We start from the raw sequence: 22203 nt of genomic DNA, 5'->3' as shown, positions 1-22203 counted from the left end.
TATATACAAATACTATGGAAGACTGCAACTCTAAATTTACGCAAAATTTTTATCAATTAGCTACTCTTAAAATATTTTAAATATCTATGATTTTCAACTGTATTTTCAAATGTAATAAGTTATTTTACCGAATTATAATAATAAAATTTAATGGAATTTAAAAAACTTAACAATTTACGTTATTTAAGTTGTATAAAAATGTTTATATTTTATCTAATGAGTGAATGTTAATAAAAATAAGCTAAATATCAATCTGATTGCTAATAATTCAAGTATGATTTTGATGTGTAACTTATTTTGCTGTTTATAGGAATTATTATAATGAAAATAAATTACAGGTCGAAAGCGTAAGAAGTTCAAGCTAAATAAGTATGTATTTCCTTTAATCATTGGGTTCTTGCTTATTAAATCGGTAATACTACCTTTGGCTCTAAAGGCTTTAGCAATCCTCAGTGGAAAAGCCGTAGTGCTTAGTTTAATGAGCTTAATTTTGGCGGCCATTGTTGGACTTCGAACTGTCGCATCCGGAGGTGGAACCACTGCACAGAACAAAATAGACTTGGCATCAAACTATAAGAGAAAAGATATGCAAGATTACATCGATCCAATAGATGATAATCCATATAGATACTATGCTGATCATACTCGAAGAAAAAAATAATTAATGTCTTTTCATTTATTTGTAATTTATTAATTTATTTATTTATTAAATGATCTTTAGGTGTTGAATATCGTTTCATTTACCCAATCATTTCATATTTACAACAAAGAATGAAAGTACCGATACAAATTTTTTATTATTCTACACACGCGATACATAATAAATTAAATCGTAGTTGTATAGTTGATGAAAACCGTGCATACTAACATATTTATTCACGTATATTTAATGTCTCATAATTCTGATATATATATATATATATATATATATATTTATAAAAGTCTAAAAAAAAAATATTTTTATAATTTATCTTTCTTTAAACGAACTTCTGTTCTGAATAAAATTTACAAAAATTAATAGAATAATATATTAATTTAAGGCAATTATAAACAATATAAAGTGCAATTAATAGTTTTGAAAAAATAATGTATTGAAAAAATGTTAATTCACCTTAAGTTACTATTTTATAATTAATTTATATTATACGGCAATTGATATTATAAGATTAGTACAAATATATATTTATTTGACTTTCTTGAAAACAAAGAAATTATAATTTATATAGTAATATATTTTTTTACAATAATTTTTTTAAAAAGACAATTTATTCTATAAACGGTTATTCTATATACTAAAATATATTCTTTATGGGTCGTGATAATTAATGTTGTGATAATTTATGATCGTTAAGAGATTAAAAGAATATAAATACAATATTTATTGTGAAAAAAACAAAAGAAGCTGGTAGAATTTTATAAAAATACTTTAATATATTAAAAAATTTACATCTGTTTGAACATTTCATAACTAAAATTTAAATGTAAAATTTTAAACCTACAAGTTATAAATCCATAGATTTTATTTCATTTTTAATAAAGCAACTTTATACCAATCCACGTACACATAGACGTACGTACACATACGTACATATATTAAAATAAAAAAAATATATATATATATATAAATAATAATAAACTCTATATTAAATAAATAAATAAATAATAATCTTAAATTATATTATTTTAAAAAGAGAATAATGTATATTAATAATGTTACGATTGATGTAATGTTAATAATGATACGTAATGATATTACGATTCATAGAATGTTATAATTTTAACAAACGTTAAGTTTATTTAAAATAGTTGTGAGTAATATGTGAAAAGTATAGGAAAATAATGTATGAAAATTTAGTTCATAATCAAATGTAATAAATAATGACTTTATGTAAAAATAGAAATATTATATTAAAAATTTCTGAATAAAAAACTCATTAAATATGGGGAAAAAAAATATAGGTATAGAATTTAATAAATGATAATACTGTAATTCATTTAAATTCTCAGAAATAAAGTAATAATATTCTGCTACACTCAATTATTTGCCCAATTCTATCATTATAATATCTATCATTAATAATAGTAAAAATTCATGAAACTTTCGAATTAAAAATAGAAGGTAATATACATATGTTCCTAAGACAATCGAATGTTATTTACTATTATAAATGTTTATAATGCTGCTTCTATTAATAATCATTGGCTTAATAATTTACTTAAGCATTATGAATGTACAGTTTTAAAAAATATTAAACGTATAATCACAAATATGGCAATTCAACGTTATAGCAGTATATTTGTAGAATTCAGTTTATTATCACGTAATATTTTTGAAAGCTTATAATTCTGAATATTTTATTTCAAGGAAATAACTGTCTGAAGTTTCTAATTATATACATGAATGATCTTCAGTTTCAAACTACCCAATGGCCAATTAATTTTATAAGAACAAATAACAATGACGTTTCATTCACTCATTTCTCATTTCAAAATAAAAAAAAAAATAATAATAATAAAATATTTAAAATAGAGTATAATTCAGTATGAATTAAAATGCGAGATTATAATTACATCAATAATATAATCAATACACGAAATTAAATATAAACAATATTTTTAAATTTAATTTTAATTTTAATTGTTTTCTATGAAAAAATCTCTCAAATGAAATTTTGAAGCAAAAAGGAATTGAAAAATATCTGAATACCGAATTCAATAATATAATAATGGCATATAATTTTGGCAACGAAAATTTTATTGATAAAATAATACAAACAAAAAGTATGAATAATTTAAACTTTTACATTTTTTTTTTTTTTATAACACAATATAGTCATATTCTTAATAAGATACTTGGCATAAGCAAATGTATTGAAGAAATTAAAAATTGTAAAATAAGATTCAATATTATTGCATGGAATGAAATAAATGTAGAACATTTTATTTGTTAAATAAATTAATGTATTGAAATACAAGTGCATATATCTATGGAACATTCAATATGGTTTCTTGTTTTTATTATATTAACCATTTATATAATTATTGAACATAATTCCAAATAATTATTCCGATTCTTTGTTCTAAATATTTATCATTGAAAATGAACTACCATCTTACCTATATTAAATCATTGTATATATAATTGCACGTAATTTTCTATTTATCTATAAAAATAACTTTTAACTTATTTTCACGTAAATACAATTTTAATCATAGAAAAAAAAAATCATTATAAAAGAACCATTTATTGACGCATAACTGATAATTATATGAGTATATTTAGGTCACATTATATTATCTATAAATTGAAATCTTGATTTAAAAATGAACACGAGAATGATTTTTAATTTGCAAATTATTATTATTGAAAAATTGATTTATCCATTTTAAAACTCGTGTCACCTTAATATTAAATCCACTAGTCACTGAATATGAAATTGTAATCCAAAAATGATTGCGGATTAAAATAACATTTATTATGAAAATCCATCAAGTATTAACTCCAGCTAATACTCAAATAACATATATTTCCATTCTCTTTTCTATCAAGATTCTTAATATATAAGACCCCTATAATAGAACAATAAGCACATAATCCATTTGTCCTTATGCAAATTGACACGCCTGTACAAATGATGCCAATATATATACACATCAGTCTTTAGAATTTCTCCGATTAACATGTGCCAGCTTTCTTCAGCTATGCACATTAACACATGCCTGTTCTTTAGGGGCCACTTTCCATTTTCTGAGATCTACTTTTTTTCTCCATTGTTTACTCGTATGGGCACGTATACAAGTACAGTTATATCGATTTGGAGTTTTAATGAATAGTTAAAAAGAAGCAATAATGGATTTCGAGTTTTTTTTTCTTCAAGTTAATTTCTTTAATAATGCCCGATTACGTTTTATAAGAAACTTATTGGATCTATGAATTACAGACATGTATAATATGAATATATTTTTAATTGATTTTTTTTTTTCTGAAAATTGTAAAAAAAAAAATTTCTTTCAACTATGGTTTTTAAAGAGAATTCGTATGCAACTTGTGCATATTCATTAAAATGTAAAATTTTAATAAAAATGTATTTTAGTTAAATTATCACTTTTATTCTTATTATTATTGATATTATTATTTTATTATATTATTGTAGAAATTTAAACAAAATTTTACTTCGATATTCAGATTTTTATTTGATTATGTATTGAAAAAATCAATTTCATAAATTATAAGTAACAAATTAACGTTCCCTAGATGACGCAACTTTTACAAAGAATTATCAAGTTCTATGCCATACTCAGTTTCATTATAAAATTATTCTTTTCTTAATTATAATTTTCTTTACATTTGTAAGAAGAAGGGCACAAGAAAACACCAAAAAATGCGCTCGAACAAATTGTACCGTTAAAAAGAGGACATGTTTTGAGAGTCACAAGCTGTTAAATATTTAAAGGGAATAATACATCAAAGATGAAGCACAATGGAAATTTCACTTACATTAAGGTTGCCTTAGATTACGTATGCTTAAGGTGAAGATTATAATTCAACCACAAATATTTTAGAAATTTACCTTTTTCTTACTAATAGCTTTATTCTATCAATCTTTATCACATACATTGTTTATAATTTCATTACATCTACTGTATTTCAATTAAAAAAAATATATATATATAATTGTCTTTTAAATTAATTAATCTATTTGCTTTAATGAAATTAATTTTCCTTTAGAAATATTAATTGAAAAATAAATAATGTAAAAGCACATTTACATATGATATATGCAAATCATTTATCGAAGTTGCGTAGCATTCAATGTATTCAATATCCATTTAATATCTTGGGAAAAAATAAAAAATTCATTATAAAACTTAATATAATTATTTAGTTACAAACTTCATTATTATTTTATTTACTTATATCCATTGATTGTAAATCATAAATAAACTGTACAGACTTTTAGGTTATAAAATTCATTAAATACTTTATTATCAAACTAGTACCTAATTATATGTAATAATTAAAGTCATGACAATATTCGTGCCCCTACTTTGTTTTTATATTTTTATCTGTACGTAAAGATTATATAGACTCTTAGTTACATGTGAAACTCAATATATTCTTATATAAAGTGTACTGAAATATGTGAGTGTATGTTTGAAAAAAATAATCTAACGTATTAAAGATTTAAGAATATCAGAATACTATCATTTACATATCTTTGATTCATCTTTGATTTCACGTGATAATATGACAATAAATATGTTTCTAAAAGGAACAAAATATTTAATGAATGGAAAACTACGGACACAAAATAAAGAGCCGTTTTCTAAGCTCATTAATAAGAATTCCGTTCTGTTATAAAAATTATAATTTCTGTATGTAATATCTTATAAAATACGGTTTTTTCGTAGAAATATCACTAGGCTTACAAGTAAATACCGTTACGTATCTTATATTTAGAAAAAAATTTTTCAAATTGAAGTTTTCATTCATAGTATGAATGTCAATATATTTCAAAATAATAAAAAATGGACAATTGTTATTTATCGACATTTAATTTTATTGATTCAAATTGTAAATGCATTGTTTTTGCAATTAATTGTTGTAAATAAATTTTTCGTTTTAATTGAATTTCAAGCAGTAAGTATAACAATTTTGAATTACTGCTACATATACATTGAAATAGTAATAATTAATTAATTTCCGTCTATTTTATAATGTAATAAAATCATGTAGTGTAATCATTATAAATGAAAATCAGTTCATAATTTTTAGATATAATCTGATATATTTAATGAATAAAAATGCACTTACCATTCAAATTAGAATTCTTATTGTTTCTACACCACTAAATAATAAGACAAATGCAAAGATAAAAAAAAAAATAAATATCGTTACTAATGAATTCTTTGTAACCTATTATTCTAATCATGATAATGTAAACTTATAATTTTAGTATAATATTTAATGAATAGTAAGACGTCAATTATTCAATACATTTAATAGTATTATAATGGCGAGGAAATACCATAAAAATTGCTCGTCAAACAATAGCAGGAAAAAAAACACTACAATTTCCTGCTGCATTACGTAAGAGAGAAATTTCTCTGGGTCAAGGCAATCCGCTGGACTTCGCCGATGTAAGGGCTATGTCAAGAACTGCATCCGTGCTCATTTTTTTTTAGGAAAAGTACCGGGGAGAAAATTTACTTACGCAGAATAAATCGCTTACATACATCAATATACACATTCCAAAAAGTACGGTATTCGAATTCTTTTGAAATGAGACTCCAGCTTTAAATGATTTCTTTTTCAAATATATCTACATATCAATTATCTTAGCTACGTAAGAATTATGAACTTTAATTTATCACAAATAGAAGGTTGCATTATGTAATTTATTATTATGGATATTAAATAACATCGTTAAGTTATAAAGCAAATCTAATGAACATATTGTAAATTCAAGTTTATATTATATGAAATAAATTTCTGTATAAATTTGATTGTTGTGAAAAGGCAAATCCTAGAGACATTATGAAAATATTATAATATATAATATTTACTATGTAAATATTATAAATTTATAAGTATTATATATATATATATATATATATATATATATTAATTATATTAATTATGTGCAAAATTAGTAGGTTGATTCAAGACAATATTTATCGAAATTTTATTGAAACAAAATGAGCGCACATATATATATATATATATATATATATATATATGTATATAAACTGAAAATTACATACAATATTTATTAAGGTTTATTATGCAAACTGTAAATTAAAATGAGAATTGTTTTAAAATACAACGGGTCACGTAATTATTCTTTTGTCAAAAAACATGCAGTCTTTATTTTTTTTTTTTTTTTTTTTTTTTTTTTTTGTTTTGTTTTATTTTATTTTCGTATGAATAACAATATGAAAAATATGAATATTGATATAAAAATGAAAATATTTCATAAATTCTATTTGAATTACAATGACAAATTTATTTTAATTGATATAAACAGGTTAATATTTTTCATTCTGTATATGGTCAAATAAATAAGTATCCATAAAATTGAAAGAGATACATAAAATTAAAAATTTCTTTTAATCTACTTTATGGCTTTTATTATGATCTGACTTTTAATATTTTTATTGTTTATATAAGTATATAATCTTTAATTTAGTTTATTTTTAAAAAAAAGTGATATTAATTTGTAATATGGAAATGTATTTGTAACATAATAGTTTTCTTAAATAAGAAAATTAATGTATTGTAATAAACAGCATGCTTAAAACTAATTATTTAAATTATTTCTATGATATTTTTTATCTCTTCCACTATCTTCGAGAAAGTATATACATATTAGAGGAGTTGAAATCTCTATGCGACAAATTTATTTCTATCCATACCACAAAAGTAGAAATTGTGGTTGCAGGTGCGGCTGAGGGATTCCTAACTTTCCTAAGAGCAACGCAGATAAAATTCTGTATTCTTCATATATGAATAGCATAAACCCACTATACATATAAGTATTTATGTATTTCTGTGTTTATGCGTTCGTGTATGCGAGCGCGCGCGTCTGTTTGTGAAGAAAAAACAACGATCTGCCCATTTGTCCCTCTCTGCGATTCTTTTATCTCTCGCGGTCACTTTGACACCTACATTGTTTCTCAGAAGCTTGGGCGTGTGGCTGACAGTTTTATCATTTTGCGCCTGTATTTAACCACTTTCCAGAATTAGAGCTTGTGAAGGATCCATTTATTTGGAGAAATTTCGAACGTGATTATTACTATTTGTTCACGATCATTTAGTTTAGATGCTTTTTTCGGCAATAAATTTTTTCCGACAAAATTGCTATATTCTATCATAATATCTGAATTTGTATGTGCCTTTGAAGAAAAGAGTAATTTAAATCATTTGAATTTAAAATATTTATTAATAACTGTTCAATATTATTTAATAGCTACTTTAAAATTGGATATTTATATATAGTAAGAATAAAGTAAATTAAATATTGGAATTTCTTTTTGATAAATATAAGAAATACTACTTAGGATGTATAGATGAAGCAACTTGACATTGTAGGTTTTTTAATTTACTTTAGTCAATTGAAAGACTTCAAATCATTGGAAATGTATTTAAACACTTCACTTCGGAAATCAGAACAGTTGTCTTATAGACCAAAAGATGAGATTTCAAGAATTTTTTTTTTTTTATTTTTCATTATTTTTTATTTTTTATTTTTTCTGAATTTAAAAGCAAACCCTGTATCTCATACTGTTATAACATAAAATCTAAATTTTCTAAATTTAAATTTGAATATTAAGTTATTTCCTATAATCATAATAATTAATACGAATGAATGAATGCAATTAATTTGAATTAATGTGAAGTCATTTTTCCTCACATTTTACATATATAAATATTTTCAAATTTATTTATATTACAAGCTATCAACTAGATAATTAAAAGACATATTTGCAATCATCGTCAAATAATGGCGATTAAAAATTTCTAACAATAATATTGCAATGCATAAAAATAGCTTGATTTATTCTTTTTCGCAATATAAATCATATAATATTAATGAGAATAACCAATTATATGGTTAGACGAGAAGTTGACAACATTCTGACTTCCGTAATGAGAATCGAAATTTGAAAATCGTAGCATCTTCGTTATCATACAACCTTCTTCACTGGTCGCAAAATTTACATTGTGATAAATAGATAATAAATGCAAAATAAGTCGTTAATGAGCTACCACCCTTTTCTCCCGGCTAACCGAGCATTATCGCTCTCTCCTGCTTGTGCGATTATTTAAAAAATTATGAAAGAAAGTTACGGACTAAGAAGATGACGCGCGCAGCGCTCTCGTCACAACCGTGTATGTCGTACCGGTTTGAGTAGAGGGGGTACGAAGCGTATGTACGCACCAACAAAGGAGAAGTCGCGCCTATAAAGATTGAAGCTCCGACCAGGGCCAGGTCAGACTTGGCTCCGAAAATTTTGTGAGACGCGTGCGCGACTACTCCAGCTGACACCCACTGACTCGTACATCGTCGCATGCGCTTCGTCGTGTACATCGGTAGCCCAGGTGACAAGAGTAAGAAGCGTCGTCGTTGATTTGTACTTTGATTTCAGAGTGACTATGAGTGCTTCCATATAATTTCGAACTAGTGGCTCATTAGCACTTTCCGAATTTTCACAATAATCTGACGTTTTTAATTTTTACTAATACTATATTTGCATACTCGTTGAATTACGCGTTATGAGTTATTTCATTGATTCGAAGGCTTCAATGTGTTTTGACAGTGTTGTTCTACTATGTTACTTCATGGTTCATCGACACCTTGCAATTGTTATAAATTACTGTTTATTATTTTAAAGCCTCCAATTGGAAATTTAAATTAATATCATAATCATTAAGTTAATTTTTCCACTGTATTTGAAAGTATTGTATTGGACTTTAGATGTTCTGTCAATTAAAAATTATTCGCGAAATATATTATGAACTGAAGAAAATAATACGGTCATTTAAATTTATCTGCGATTGAAAGAAAAATTGAAAGAACTAAACTAAAAACCACTTAAATCAAATTAATTCCGTATTGGCTTAATGAATTTGGAACAAAATTGTGATTATATGTAATTCGGAAATAAAGAGTTTTCCATCAATTATCATTTTCGATAACAATTATAATTCCATATCTTATAATCGATCCTTTTTCTCTACAGTTAAATTCCTTGGTTAAAAGATAAACTACTCCGAACATGTATAAATACATAACATTGGCTTTGCTAGTCGCATCAGCGTTAGCAGTCCCAACAGATAAAAGCGAATCTGTCGCAGAGAGACTTGACTGCTTCCAAAATGAAGACGACATGTTTAGTTGCATGGCTGTGAAGCTCGTTAGTTCAATTGAAAGAGCGGCGAGATCGGCAGATCTTAATATCGTTGATGGAATTACGTTCATTAGGGATACACCACGTAAGTTTTATTCAAATTCACCATCCAACGTTCATAAATTTATTCATTAACGCTCTTGATTATTTTTCTTCTTTTCTTTTTATCAATTTTAAATGCTTTTTAATACTAATAACCACATGACTTATTCAATTAAATTTATAAAAGTAAATGTCTATGATAATATCCATGAAAGAATGCTTTTCTAGCTAACAAATAGAACATGATTAATAAACATGATTATAATGTATTTAAATATTTCATATATTATTTATCAAATATGTCAATAAAAATTTTGTCCTCTGTATCACTTAACTTTTTTTTTCAATATACCGATGAAAATTCAATGGAAAATAAAAATACATAATTTATTTTATATATTTGTTTATATATATATATATATATATATATATATATATATATATATATATATATATATTTGATGAGAATATACAAACAGGTTATAAATTTATATTTATTCAAGTTGAAATAGATATGAAATGTTTTTTATATTTTCTTTATATTCTAAACGTATTTTAAATAGATTTAAAAATGTTAGGTACAGTGAGACTACGATAAAGAGCCGTCATATTATTGAAAATTATTTAATATTATTACAACAATACGAAATGTATAAAATTTTAAGCATTTTTGGTTATATTATAATTAGACATTTGCTATTATATTTAGCAATTAAAATGCACTCGTTATATATATATATATATATATTAAGTTATATAAATAGACATATAGTGCATAAGTAAAATAGAGTACTAAAATAAAACTTGGTGCATAAATTTTCACTTTTAGTTGAACGTAGTGGAAAGTCCCTAAAACCTGAGAAAGAAGTTCTAAGTGAATTACCTCGTGAAGCAGCCGATAGAACCTTAGAATTAGCTACGATGCTTTATGAATCCGCAGTATCATTTTTTAAGAGTCATAGCTTGAAGGTTAATATCCCCGAGGGGTCAATGTCCCGTGCTCTCGTAGAAGGTATGCAAATTATAATAACAAATTGACAAATTTAAACAAAAATTAAACACATATATTATAAAATAATTCAAATTTTCTAACGTTTCTAATATTCATAAACATTCAGTAAAATTGCTTCAGTAAAATTATATATATATATATATGTACATACATAAAGACAATTTAAATACTTATTTAACAAATGAAACTATACATTTTCTATTTATACATTTCAATATATAATATTCAAATCAACATATAATACGAAACGAATCATAAATTATAAATATCAATTTGAGAAATTAAAATAAATTAATAAATGGATACCAATTATTTCGTTATATAAACATAATGAATAAAATGTAATTTTTTGTGAAACAAAATATTCCATTATATAATATATATGCTAAGTAATTGACGTCATACTACAAGATTAAAATAAGGATTACTACTTTCACTCAGGAAACTTTTTATACTAATGTTGAGGAGACGCTACGTGTGGAATGACAATGAGCGTCAAATATAATATGGGAAACACTAGAGAACTGTAAAGTAGTTAGATCACGTATAATTAGTGTATATATTACAAATTCGTTATAATTCTCGGCCATCCTTATTTAAATTTCTTGAAACGTTGTATAATTGTTATATTATTTTAATTTAAAGAAAATATTTAAAAATTTCAAATAATTAACTATAAGATAAAAACAATGAAACATACCGCAACTGACAGTAATTAAAAGTAATGTTAAATTAAAAATTGTCGTCTGTACGACACTATCATTTCATCCATTCAATTGATATATACTCAAAATTATATATGATTTGATAAACTATGATTTGATGAAATGCCATATACAGTAGAATAAACTAATAATAATAACTTCTACTACGTTGTCATCTTTAAAATTATGAGTTGAATTTAATTAATTGTGTTTCCTTCTCAGGTCGCGCAAAAATAAAGAAGATGATTTTGCCTTTGATCGCTGCCGCTGGTATCAAAATCTTCGCACTGGTCCCGATCCTTGTCGGCGGCCTCGCTCTTCTAATCGTAAAAGCTCTTTTTGTGGGAAAAATTGCCCTTCTCATCGCTGGAATTCTCGCATTCCAACGACTTTTCAGCAGCTCCGCTGGTTCTATTGGCAGTGGCTTTAGTAGTTTTGGCAGCAATATCTTTAATAAAAATCCCCAAGGTTCATGGTACGATGGCAACCAGGGATGGTCGGGGGCGTCAGCCAATCAGGGACAAGGTTACTACAGAAGCTTCAGTGATAAGGTCGACGCTCAATCTATGGCTTATGCCGGTCAAGTGCCAAGTGCCAACGAGGCTAATTGATTATTATATATATTATTGTTTGATTGTGTATTGATTTATAATCTAAAAGATTATCAAACTTTTTGAACAAAATTTCACTACTAAATTTAATTCTATTAAAGTCTGTAATGTCGGGATGTCAATCACTGAACTAAAATATAAAAAAAAACTAATCAAACTTTTGAACGCTAAACGAATGATTTCAACAACAAAAATTATAAGGCAAAACTTATACAACGTTTAATTATATTTATAAAAACAACTTATTTATACACTTTAAAATGTGTGCGATATTTATTTGTACTTAGTGACTTAATTGTGTCATAAAATAAAAACATTATTTATTTTTACCTAATAATAATTAAATATATCGAATGAAAATTTGTAATAATTTATTTTGAAACTAAATATTTTCATAAAAATTCTTTGAGCGATAGTTCATTACAATTATGCTCTACGATTTTATTTACATTTTATTTAAAATCTAATTTTTTTACTTTAAAAATGTTAAATATTTGTAAAATATATGTAATATTTTGTCAAGAAATAATAAAAATCATAATATAAATTTATATTGATAATATTTATATTGATATTATAGATATTTATATTGATAATAAAAAAAATTTGTAATAAAAATCTTTTGTTATGTTTATTATTTAAAAGAAAATATATGCAAAAATTTACATTATTTCTTGTTTTAATTACTATTTTCAAAAAAAATATTAAAAATAATGTAATATTTATATTTTATTGAAATAATTACATTGAATATTAACGTTTTTTTGCTTCTTCGGAGTACTTTTCAAAATAGTAAAATACATACAAAATAGTAAAATATATTACCAATGAATAAATTCTTTTAAATCCTTTAATTGTGAGATGTGGCATTATTATTCTGTAACATAACATATTCATAGTTCTATCACTAAGTATCCGGAATTCATTAGGCTATGTGATGTGTAGTATTCGTAATGGATAACATATAAGTAAAATTAATATTATTGCTCGTTTAAATTGATTATGAACTTACGTTTTAATTTTTTCATTTATAACTGTCTTCAAAAATATTTGTCTTACATTATAATGAATTATTTAATAGTCTTATAAGTAAGTAATATATATTAATAAAATAAATTTTTTTTAAATCCTTTCTCTACGCGTGTTTTATTTTTACCCTAAAAATTTTATAATTTAATCTAATGAAACTTTTTCCCCTGAATAAAAATATTGAAATATATAAATTATAATATAAATAAAGAAAACAGATTTCATTATACATATAATGTAGTTAATTGTGTTTTAAAATAGGCTTTATATAATTATTTGTCGTTAATTAAATATATAATACTAATATTATAAAATCAATATAATACGAATTTCAAATACTCATACATAAGAAAAATATACATTTATTAAGAAAAACACTTAATTAAAAAATAATATTTTATTTTATGTAAATATATTTATCCTATTATAAATTTAATTTTTATATGCAAAATATTTGTTATACATATTGGAAATAGTTATTTCAAGTTATATACAGTTTCAACAAAGAATTATATATTGTAGATTTAAATTCGTTTAGAAACGCTACTAATAATTCTAAAATAAACTAATAATTAATAAAGATTCTTTAATCTCGAGTACTATATTTTGATTATAGAGAAATAAATTACCTTAAGTAATCACTTTTATTCTATAATATTCAAAAAATATATTTAACAGAAAATATTTTTTCATTATTAATACGTGTATTCGAATAATAATAAATTCGTTGGTTTAATTGATAGACGCGTATATACATCTCAATAATTATATGTTATTTAATAAAATAATTAATAAATCTTCTAATAAATATTAATCATTAATAATATTTGCAGAAGTTTTTAAGGAATAAAGTTAAATTAATTTTAATTTATTATATTTGTTAATAAAATATTAATTTTGTTTATTAATTAATTTTATAAAATAATATTTTCATAATATATATATATATATATATATAGATACACTAAGATTTCTTGCATTATTTATGTCGCAATCCAACCCCTTATCTAGTGAGGTCCTGATCCTTCATATTCTAATTCATCAAATGCTATATTTTAATATAATAGCATATATTTTTCATCGTTAACTATTTACATTTTAAATATAGATTTCAGATAAATAAATTACGCCAATCTCATTACAATAATATTCATAATATATTTTGTCCAACAACATTGTTTTTATCTCGAATATTTTAATTTGCTATATCTACATATATTCCGCATCTTGCTTTAGTTTATTCTTATATTAATGACTTTTTAATAACTTTTTCCTATTGTCGCTTCTGTATAATCGACCTTCGCATTGTTATATTTTTTTCTCTTTTTTTTGTAATTAATTTTGTCTGTCTTACTGTCATTGTTAAATATTTGGGGTTGTATACATTTCTTCATTTACCGTGTTTTCTATCATAATAATCTATATTTTTGTATTATAATACTAACATTTTTTATAACATCGATTATATTATATTCTATTTTTTACAAGATTAACTTTTTTATCGGTTTCGAACTTTTTCCGATTTCCAACTTTTTTCCGATTTAATATTTTTCTTACTAATTTCTTTAGTTTATCGTTAAGTTCGAATATATTTTCTACAACTTTTGTTCTTTTATTATAATATTTCATTCTCTTCTTTATTCTGTTCGTTCTTTACTATACCAACTTCAGTCATCTTTATCTATCATTCAATCTTTATTTTGAATATTTTCTATCATTAATTATTTTATTAGTTTGCTCCACTTCCGTTGTTTTATTCATATATAACTTATTTTATACTAGTTTATTATTTATTTAAAACATTATTTCTATTATTTTGCTTATTATTAACTATTGGTTATGTAGCATAACTATAAGCTGTGGCTATTATTATAATTATGAGTAATATTTATATTCAAATGATTATAAAATAATGCTCTCACGATTATACATTATATCATTAAATAAAAATGATTTACAATAAAGTTATTTATAAATAAATTATTTATAATAAACTTAGTGTCTGATACTATAAAAATATTTTCTAGTAATGTATCTTTATAATATACTGGAATGTAAAGTTATTATTTATTAGTATAAATTAGTAATATGTATGTTATTTATTGATATATTGAAAATAAATAATTTTCTATTTACATAAAAAAGAAATTCTATCTATATGATAAAAATTTCAATTAATTTCATTAACAATTAATATAAATAATAAAAAATATATTAAAATCATATATCTATAATATATTACTAAAATTATACATAAAAACATTTCATGTTAAAAATTTATCTAATTTCATTTATTTGGCCAAATCAATTTTTTTCTTTTCAAACATGAAAACAATAGTTAGAAAATAAAGCAGCGCTAGCAAGTTTATCAAACAATTGACTAACTTTCGAGTTTGTCCTAAAGGCGGATATACTAGAAAGTGAACCTCGATAAAAGGAAAAACAATTAAAAGTCACTTGTGATGCTTTAAACGCTCTTTATAATACATAAAAGTACAGTACTAAAATTGAAATTCGTAACGCCATGTCGTTACCGATAGCTGCCAAATGGTTCATCATCGTGGTTAGCCCCACTTTAAATACCACAATATATCACTACTACCTGTGACTATTGATATAAAAGAAAAAAGTGGCCATCTGGTAAAAGTAGTTGATAGTAGTGCAAACACTTCGGGTCAACCTTACCGTGACAATAAAAAATTTTGAAGTACGTTGTAAAAGTGCATCATCTAAAATCAGTCAAAGATGACTTGTAATAAATTCATCGTTGGAACATTAACTTGTGGTATTTGTATTATATTACCAATATTTGCAAGTTCTATAAAACCATCAGAAAATGTTGATAGACAAATGAAAAAAGCGGAGGAAACACTAACGTCAATCATCGATGGATTAAATGAAAGAGGCTCGATTCCAATTTACGGGAATATGATAAGTATAGAAAAAGTAGCTGCCGAAACGAGAATGATTGAAGATAATCAAGAAGTAACAGATCCTCTCATAAAGAAAATTGATAAATTTTTAAATAGCCGCAAGTTGCATATAAAATTTCCTAACGACGGTTCCTCGGCTGATTATTTCGGTAGAGCTTTGGGCGAAAAAAATTTTAACTTCGAATTCAAGGAACTTACAAGAGGTGCTTCTGAACGTAAGTATTTTCATAATGATGTTTAGTTTTATATTAATGTAAGACTATTTACTTACTTTATAATATATAAGTATAAAACATTATTAATTTCCCTAATGTAATTTATACAGTTATAACTCTAATTTAACATTTGCCATTCGTATTAAAATACAAGTTAAATTAATTTCTCTACATCTATTCTTATTTTTTTATTAATGTATATTAATGTAAATTCATATTAATCATATTAACTTCATTATATACTATTGATTATACAATAATATTCTACATATTTTTTTTCAAAACAAATTTTATTTTCATATTTGAATACAATATTTAAAATTTTTATTTCAAAATTTATGATAAACTCTGTTTTTTCAATTTAAATTAAAAAATAATATTATATAGTTTTTTTTTACATGTATCAAATGAATAATAGCTTATAAACAAATAAATTTTATAACATTTAGTTGTATATTATATCGGTTTACTTTCTGCAAGATGATTTTCGTTAATACTCAAATATGCAATGTTTCAAATAAAATTTATTTATTCTTGACATTGAAAACAATAAGACTTTACCAAGTCCTTCGATTTATTAATATATAATTATATAATTATAAATATAATTATATATTGATTTGTTATATATATATATATATATTGATTATATTAAATATATTTATAAATTAAAATTATATTAAGATATAATTATTATTAGTTTTCATAAATTTACATTATTTTAACAAAATGTACGATGTTAGTAAGACTTCCACTATTAAGACTCTTTGTACAATTACAAGATATGTTTCAAAAAGTAGCATATATTGAAGTTAAAGAATAAAACTTACTTAAATGTATGAAAATTATAAAGTAATGGAGGTGACAAACAAACATAATATTATACAGTAATAGTAATTATTAAAAATTAAAAAGATGCTATGTACATTAAATATTGATTCCAAATTAAATTCAATATACAATGTCTAAAACCAATAATATTTTCTGAAAATAACAAAATAATACTTATAAAATAATGTTGTTATTGTAATTCAAACTAGCATCACTAAAATTTAAATTTCAAATGATTTATATTAGTAAATGAACGAAATTCATCTATCTAAATACAAAAATACTAATGCATAAACTTACATGAATTTCAACATTTGTAAGAATAATTACAAGAATCAAATACGCTTTTCTCCATTTGAACTACACTCTATATTTTATTGTATATAATGTATATTTTAATATAAGTATTACTGGTATGACAAAAATATCAAGATAAAAATAATATAAATTATTAATATTACTACTACAGAATATAGACAAAATAATTTAAGACAAATTATTTTTACATATGTTTTATGAATTTTACCATTATTTAATAGATATAATTAATACTATAAAATTCATAAATATTTTCAAATAATATAAAATGTTTAATAATAAATTGATACATTATACTAAAACACAAATGTAAACGTATGTACAAAAATTATAACTATAAACAATATTAAAAAGAATTCGTTTTTCGAATCGATTCTTAGTATAATTTTTGTATAAAATTGGGAATCATGAAATTAGTTTAATATATTTGTATTTATTACCGACATATATTGTCTAATATAGATTCTGTTTGAATTTAAATTTCAACTAAAGTAAGCAAATATAGCTTAACTAATGCAGACATTATAAATTGAATATAATCTAAATGATAAAATTTTCATCACAACAATAGAATCAATTTATTCGTATCACATACTAATATTTCTATGTATGAAGCAATCGATAGGACGTGATTTTATCAGTGCTGTACGTGGGTGAGAAGTGCGGAAAGATCTTCTGTGTGGCAAAACTTATAGTGATGCATCATTTGAGCCGTTAACGAATCAGATGAAAGTGGGTTTACTTCCTGCTCTTCGATTGGCTCATATTAACTAGGCCAAGACGACTTGACTTTTCTTCCCAGAGCCTCTCCTACTCTTTCCCAAATTCTTGAATTTCTTCTGTCAATATTAAAACTAATTCCTTTCACTGTACAATTTCTAAAACATTCATCACACCCATAATCTATAGTTATATTTGTATTTTTATATAAGACATATAATAAAAATTGTCATGGATTTTATTTCTAATCTTTCTCATACTTAAAATAAAATTAGGTTTAACCTTAACTTTTGAATTTGTATCTGATTTTATGTCTAAAATACAATATTTTTAAATTAAAAATATATTAGTAAATAATAAAATACCAATGAAACCGGAATAGTTAATATTAATTAATTTGTAATTATAAACTTTAACTTACAATAATTGCCCTTACTAAATCTTATATTTTATTGTCGTTACTACTTATGATTAACATAATCGTTTTCATTTTTGAAATTATTCTTATTCTTTGATACTTCTTATTGATACTTTCAATTATAAACAATATAATTTTATAGGATTATTTATGTTCACAAAATATCTGAATAATTAATTTATCATATAAGAACTATTATCATATAATATTCACATTTAATTTATACTTATATTCTTATATAGAGAATAAAATTCTTTTAATTCTCGATATTATAAGAACAAATTATTTTAAGGCTCTTCTAGCTTAATTCTTCTTGGCTAATTGAAATAGTGTTACTAATTTCTAATCATTGTAAAAAAATAATTTTGAATTATTGAAATGAAATTTCTTTGTTATTACAATAGTATTTACAATTTGATAAAGTGGGAAAGAAAAATATTTGATAAAAACCATTTTTTTCTTGATTTCTTCAACAAATTTTATAGAATTTTGTTGACGAAAATTAATAAATGTCATTTTGTTATAGAAATATTAATTTTTTGTGATTATATTAAATAGCTACACTTATTGAGATGTACTCATTTTAAAAAATATCTATTATGTTTATGTAAATATATTTGAAATTGTATTAATTTATATTTGATGACATTTCTTATTAAATGAGCATGTAAATATTTTGCTACTTAAATTTAATATCAAGTAATTTTAAATAGTTTTTGAGACTAGAATCTTACAATTAATGCAAAATCGGATTAATTATTGAGTTCTATTGAATACAAAAATGTAATATAACCGTGTTACATTAATAAAAGATAGTTTCATTAATATACTTTTCATGTACGTCATAATGCAAATTGAAATTATGAAAATTAAATAATGATTTGTTAACATCACTAATATTTAAAATTTTAACTAAGTATTTAACTAATTATTTTTATATTACAACCTAAAGAAAGACTATATTAAATGTGTGTAGAAACATTTTTAAACTTTTTTAAATATATTATTTGGAATTTATACTATTCAAAAAGAATAAATTTTTCTATACTTTTAACTTATACTTTAATAGAAATTTCATTTGCCCAATAGTATTGTTTATGATAAAAAATGTTTAATAAATCGAAATCATAGATAAGTTTAATGTAAATTATACAAATTTTATATATTTTGCAGAAAAAGAACAATGTAAATATTATTAAAATATAGAAAAGTTAAGAAAACATCGTATTACCCATTGCTATTTCAACACGTTAAGTCGTAATCCATACTACTTCTTATATCCCAAGATTTGCACATCTTAAGGAGGTCGTCTCTCTCTTCTTCTTCTTCTATATATATATATATATATATATATATATATATATATATATATATATATATATACACACATATATACTGTGTTAAGGAGTATCCGCAGAAGATTTTTTGGGTATCTGGAACGAAATCGTTGAAACAGAGTAGGACCTTGACAAAGACCGACGATCTTCTTAAAGAAAGTAGGCTTGGGGATACCTAAAATTTTATTCGATATTTTTCGTTCAGCTTTTCTCATCTTTTCTGACTCTTCTTCATATTCCTTCTCTTTGTCAACTTTGCTTATTGAAAATACACGAATTGATTATGGGGACGACCCCGTTTTACTGAATTTTTTACACAAAGCAGTCGAACAGGTTATGGCACATTTCAGTGACTATAATACACTAAAGAACTACTTTCTCTTCTAAGGGATTCCACAGGAATTTATTGCAGCGATGATGCTTTTCATGTATAAAAGTTGAAAACAATGAGCTTTCACTCGAGAAAGAATTCCTATTGTCACTTTTTTTTAATAAGGCTTTAATTAAAATTGATTATTCCTTCATTTTATTAAGTTATTAATTAGCATTGGGTAAAATAGCATTTCAAGCGTTTGCATAAAATGAATTATTATTATCGAGGCTTTATTTAGGTGTTTCTAATATTATAATTATCTATTATCTATATAGTGAATATCTGTATCAACCGTTACAATGTATTTAATTAGTTATTTTCCGAAACATTTAATGAAAAATATTTTTATAATTTTTTATACAATGCGCATTAAATCGTAATTAAATCAGTTGAAAATCCACATAAAAATGAATAGTTTTTAGGAAACTTATACAATTTTATTTACAAATAATAAACATAGATGTGAATCAATGAAATATATAACAATTGTTATAACTGTTGTATATAACACTTGCTCCCGATATTATTTGATAAAATGAATATTTAAAAAAGCTACTAAGGCAATTGAAAGTTTTGTTATAGGTCTCACGGTATGATTTCGTATCAATAAAAAGTTATTTTTTAGAATAATAATTGAAAAATATTAATAAAATAATGACTGCAAAGTAAGAAAAATACTAATACAATGATAGAAATCATAATTTAAAAATGTTATTATTGTGTGTGATTGAGTTATAATTGTTATCACTAAACGCTCCACTTATCTGATTTCAGCAAGAACCAAGCTGAAACGCATAATTCTTCCACTTCTGTTAGCACTAAAACTTAAAGCTATAATCATTTTACCGATTATCATTACTCTAATCGGCCTCATTGGCATCAAGGGCCTCGGAGCTGGCGTTTTGGCTTTATTACTTTCTGGAGCGGTAGCACTTAAAGCTTTGCTTACACCCTCATTATCGTATCCTGCTCGTATCAGTTTCGGCAAGCCTTACGACTACCACCACGACTTCTGGCATCGCTCCCAAGAAGATCTCATTAATCAGCCTTATCGTGCCTGGACACCGGAGATCGGTTTTGATCCTCAGTACAACCCCTACCACGAAATACCTTAAAGAGAGTTTATGCATTGAAATTATTATTTCAAAGCGCGACTGAACATTCAATTCATTTACATAATAAAATATTATTGATCTTATAATTGAATATTATTGATATACGTAAAGGTTAGTATTTGGCCAAAAGTAAAAATGACTATGATAGGTGGTTGACAATATTTCTAATTTATATGAGAGCTATAAGAATGCGAAGAAATTATTGTTAAACGAGGAACGAAAACCAAGAATGAAATTTAAAGCTAATTTTGTTGAATAGTATTTTTCAAACTTACGTGAAGCTATTGGTATCGTTATTAAGAAATTCTTTTCATATAAAACAATTAATGTATTAGACAATACGATGTAATTAGTTCAGTTTCATCATATATTCAGCTTAATTTAACTTATATTTAAATTATAATTTTATTTAATCAACGATCTGATTAAAATATTTTGTACTGTATATATCTTAACTTACATTTTCTATTATGTTATTTAATATTTATTATTATTTATAATAAAATTTAGCCTTTTTCAAATAAGTTATCTAATTTATTTACCTTATTGTGTGTATATATATATATATATATATATATATATATATATATATATATATATTCGAATAAGTTGCCTAATCTCAGTTCATCCTCT

General features: G+C 23.6%; 3 protein-coding genes across 4 annotated transcripts; all 3 read left to right on the top strand.

Moving 5' to 3' along the window:
* Positions 1 to 334: 334 nt before the first annotated feature.
* On the top strand, positions 335 to 661 carry Osi13 (Protein; the record flags this gene model as incomplete). The annotated part of the gene is made up of 1 exon (XM_011507414.1): positions 335 to 661. A coding segment is annotated over one exon (327 nt), but the record flags the coding sequence as incomplete, so codon positions are not given.
* Positions 662 to 8973: 8312 nt separating this feature from the next.
* Positions 8974 to 12346, top strand: Osi14 (DUF1676 domain-containing protein Osi14). 2 transcript variants are annotated; one of them, XM_011506847.1, is made up of 4 exons: positions 8974 to 9103; positions 9745 to 9997; positions 10784 to 10966; positions 11893 to 12346. In XM_011506847.1, exons 2-4 carry the CDS (start codon positions 9781 to 9783, stop codon positions 12279 to 12281), a joined length of 789 nt encoding a protein of 262 aa, XP_011505149.1. In that variant the 5' UTR covers positions 8974 to 9103; positions 9745 to 9780; the 3' UTR covers positions 12282 to 12346. The 2 variants fall into 2 exon arrangements, with proteins under 2 accessions (XP_011505149.1, XP_011505148.1); XM_011506846.1 differs by having other exon boundaries at positions 8974 to 9112.
* Positions 12347 to 15946: 3600 nt separating this feature from the next.
* Positions 15947 to 21642, top strand: Osi15 (DUF1676 domain-containing protein Osi15). The gene is made up of 2 exons (XM_011506845.1): positions 15947 to 16458; positions 21230 to 21642. Exons 1-2 carry the CDS (start codon positions 16056 to 16058, stop codon positions 21568 to 21570), a joined length of 744 nt encoding a protein of 247 aa, XP_011505147.1. The 5' UTR covers positions 15947 to 16055; the 3' UTR covers positions 21571 to 21642.
* Positions 21643 to 22203: the final 561 nt, after the last annotated feature.

The sequence above is a fragment of the Ceratosolen solmsi genome, unplaced genomic scaffold, assembly GCF_000503995.2.
Source record: "Ceratosolen solmsi marchali unplaced genomic scaffold, CerSol_1.0 scaffold6, whole genome shotgun sequence".
NCBI classification, from domain to species: Eukaryota; Metazoa; Arthropoda; class Insecta; order Hymenoptera; family Agaonidae; genus Ceratosolen; species Ceratosolen solmsi.
Note: the sequence above shows the minus strand (reverse complement) of the source record. Positions and strands in the feature narration are given on the sequence as shown.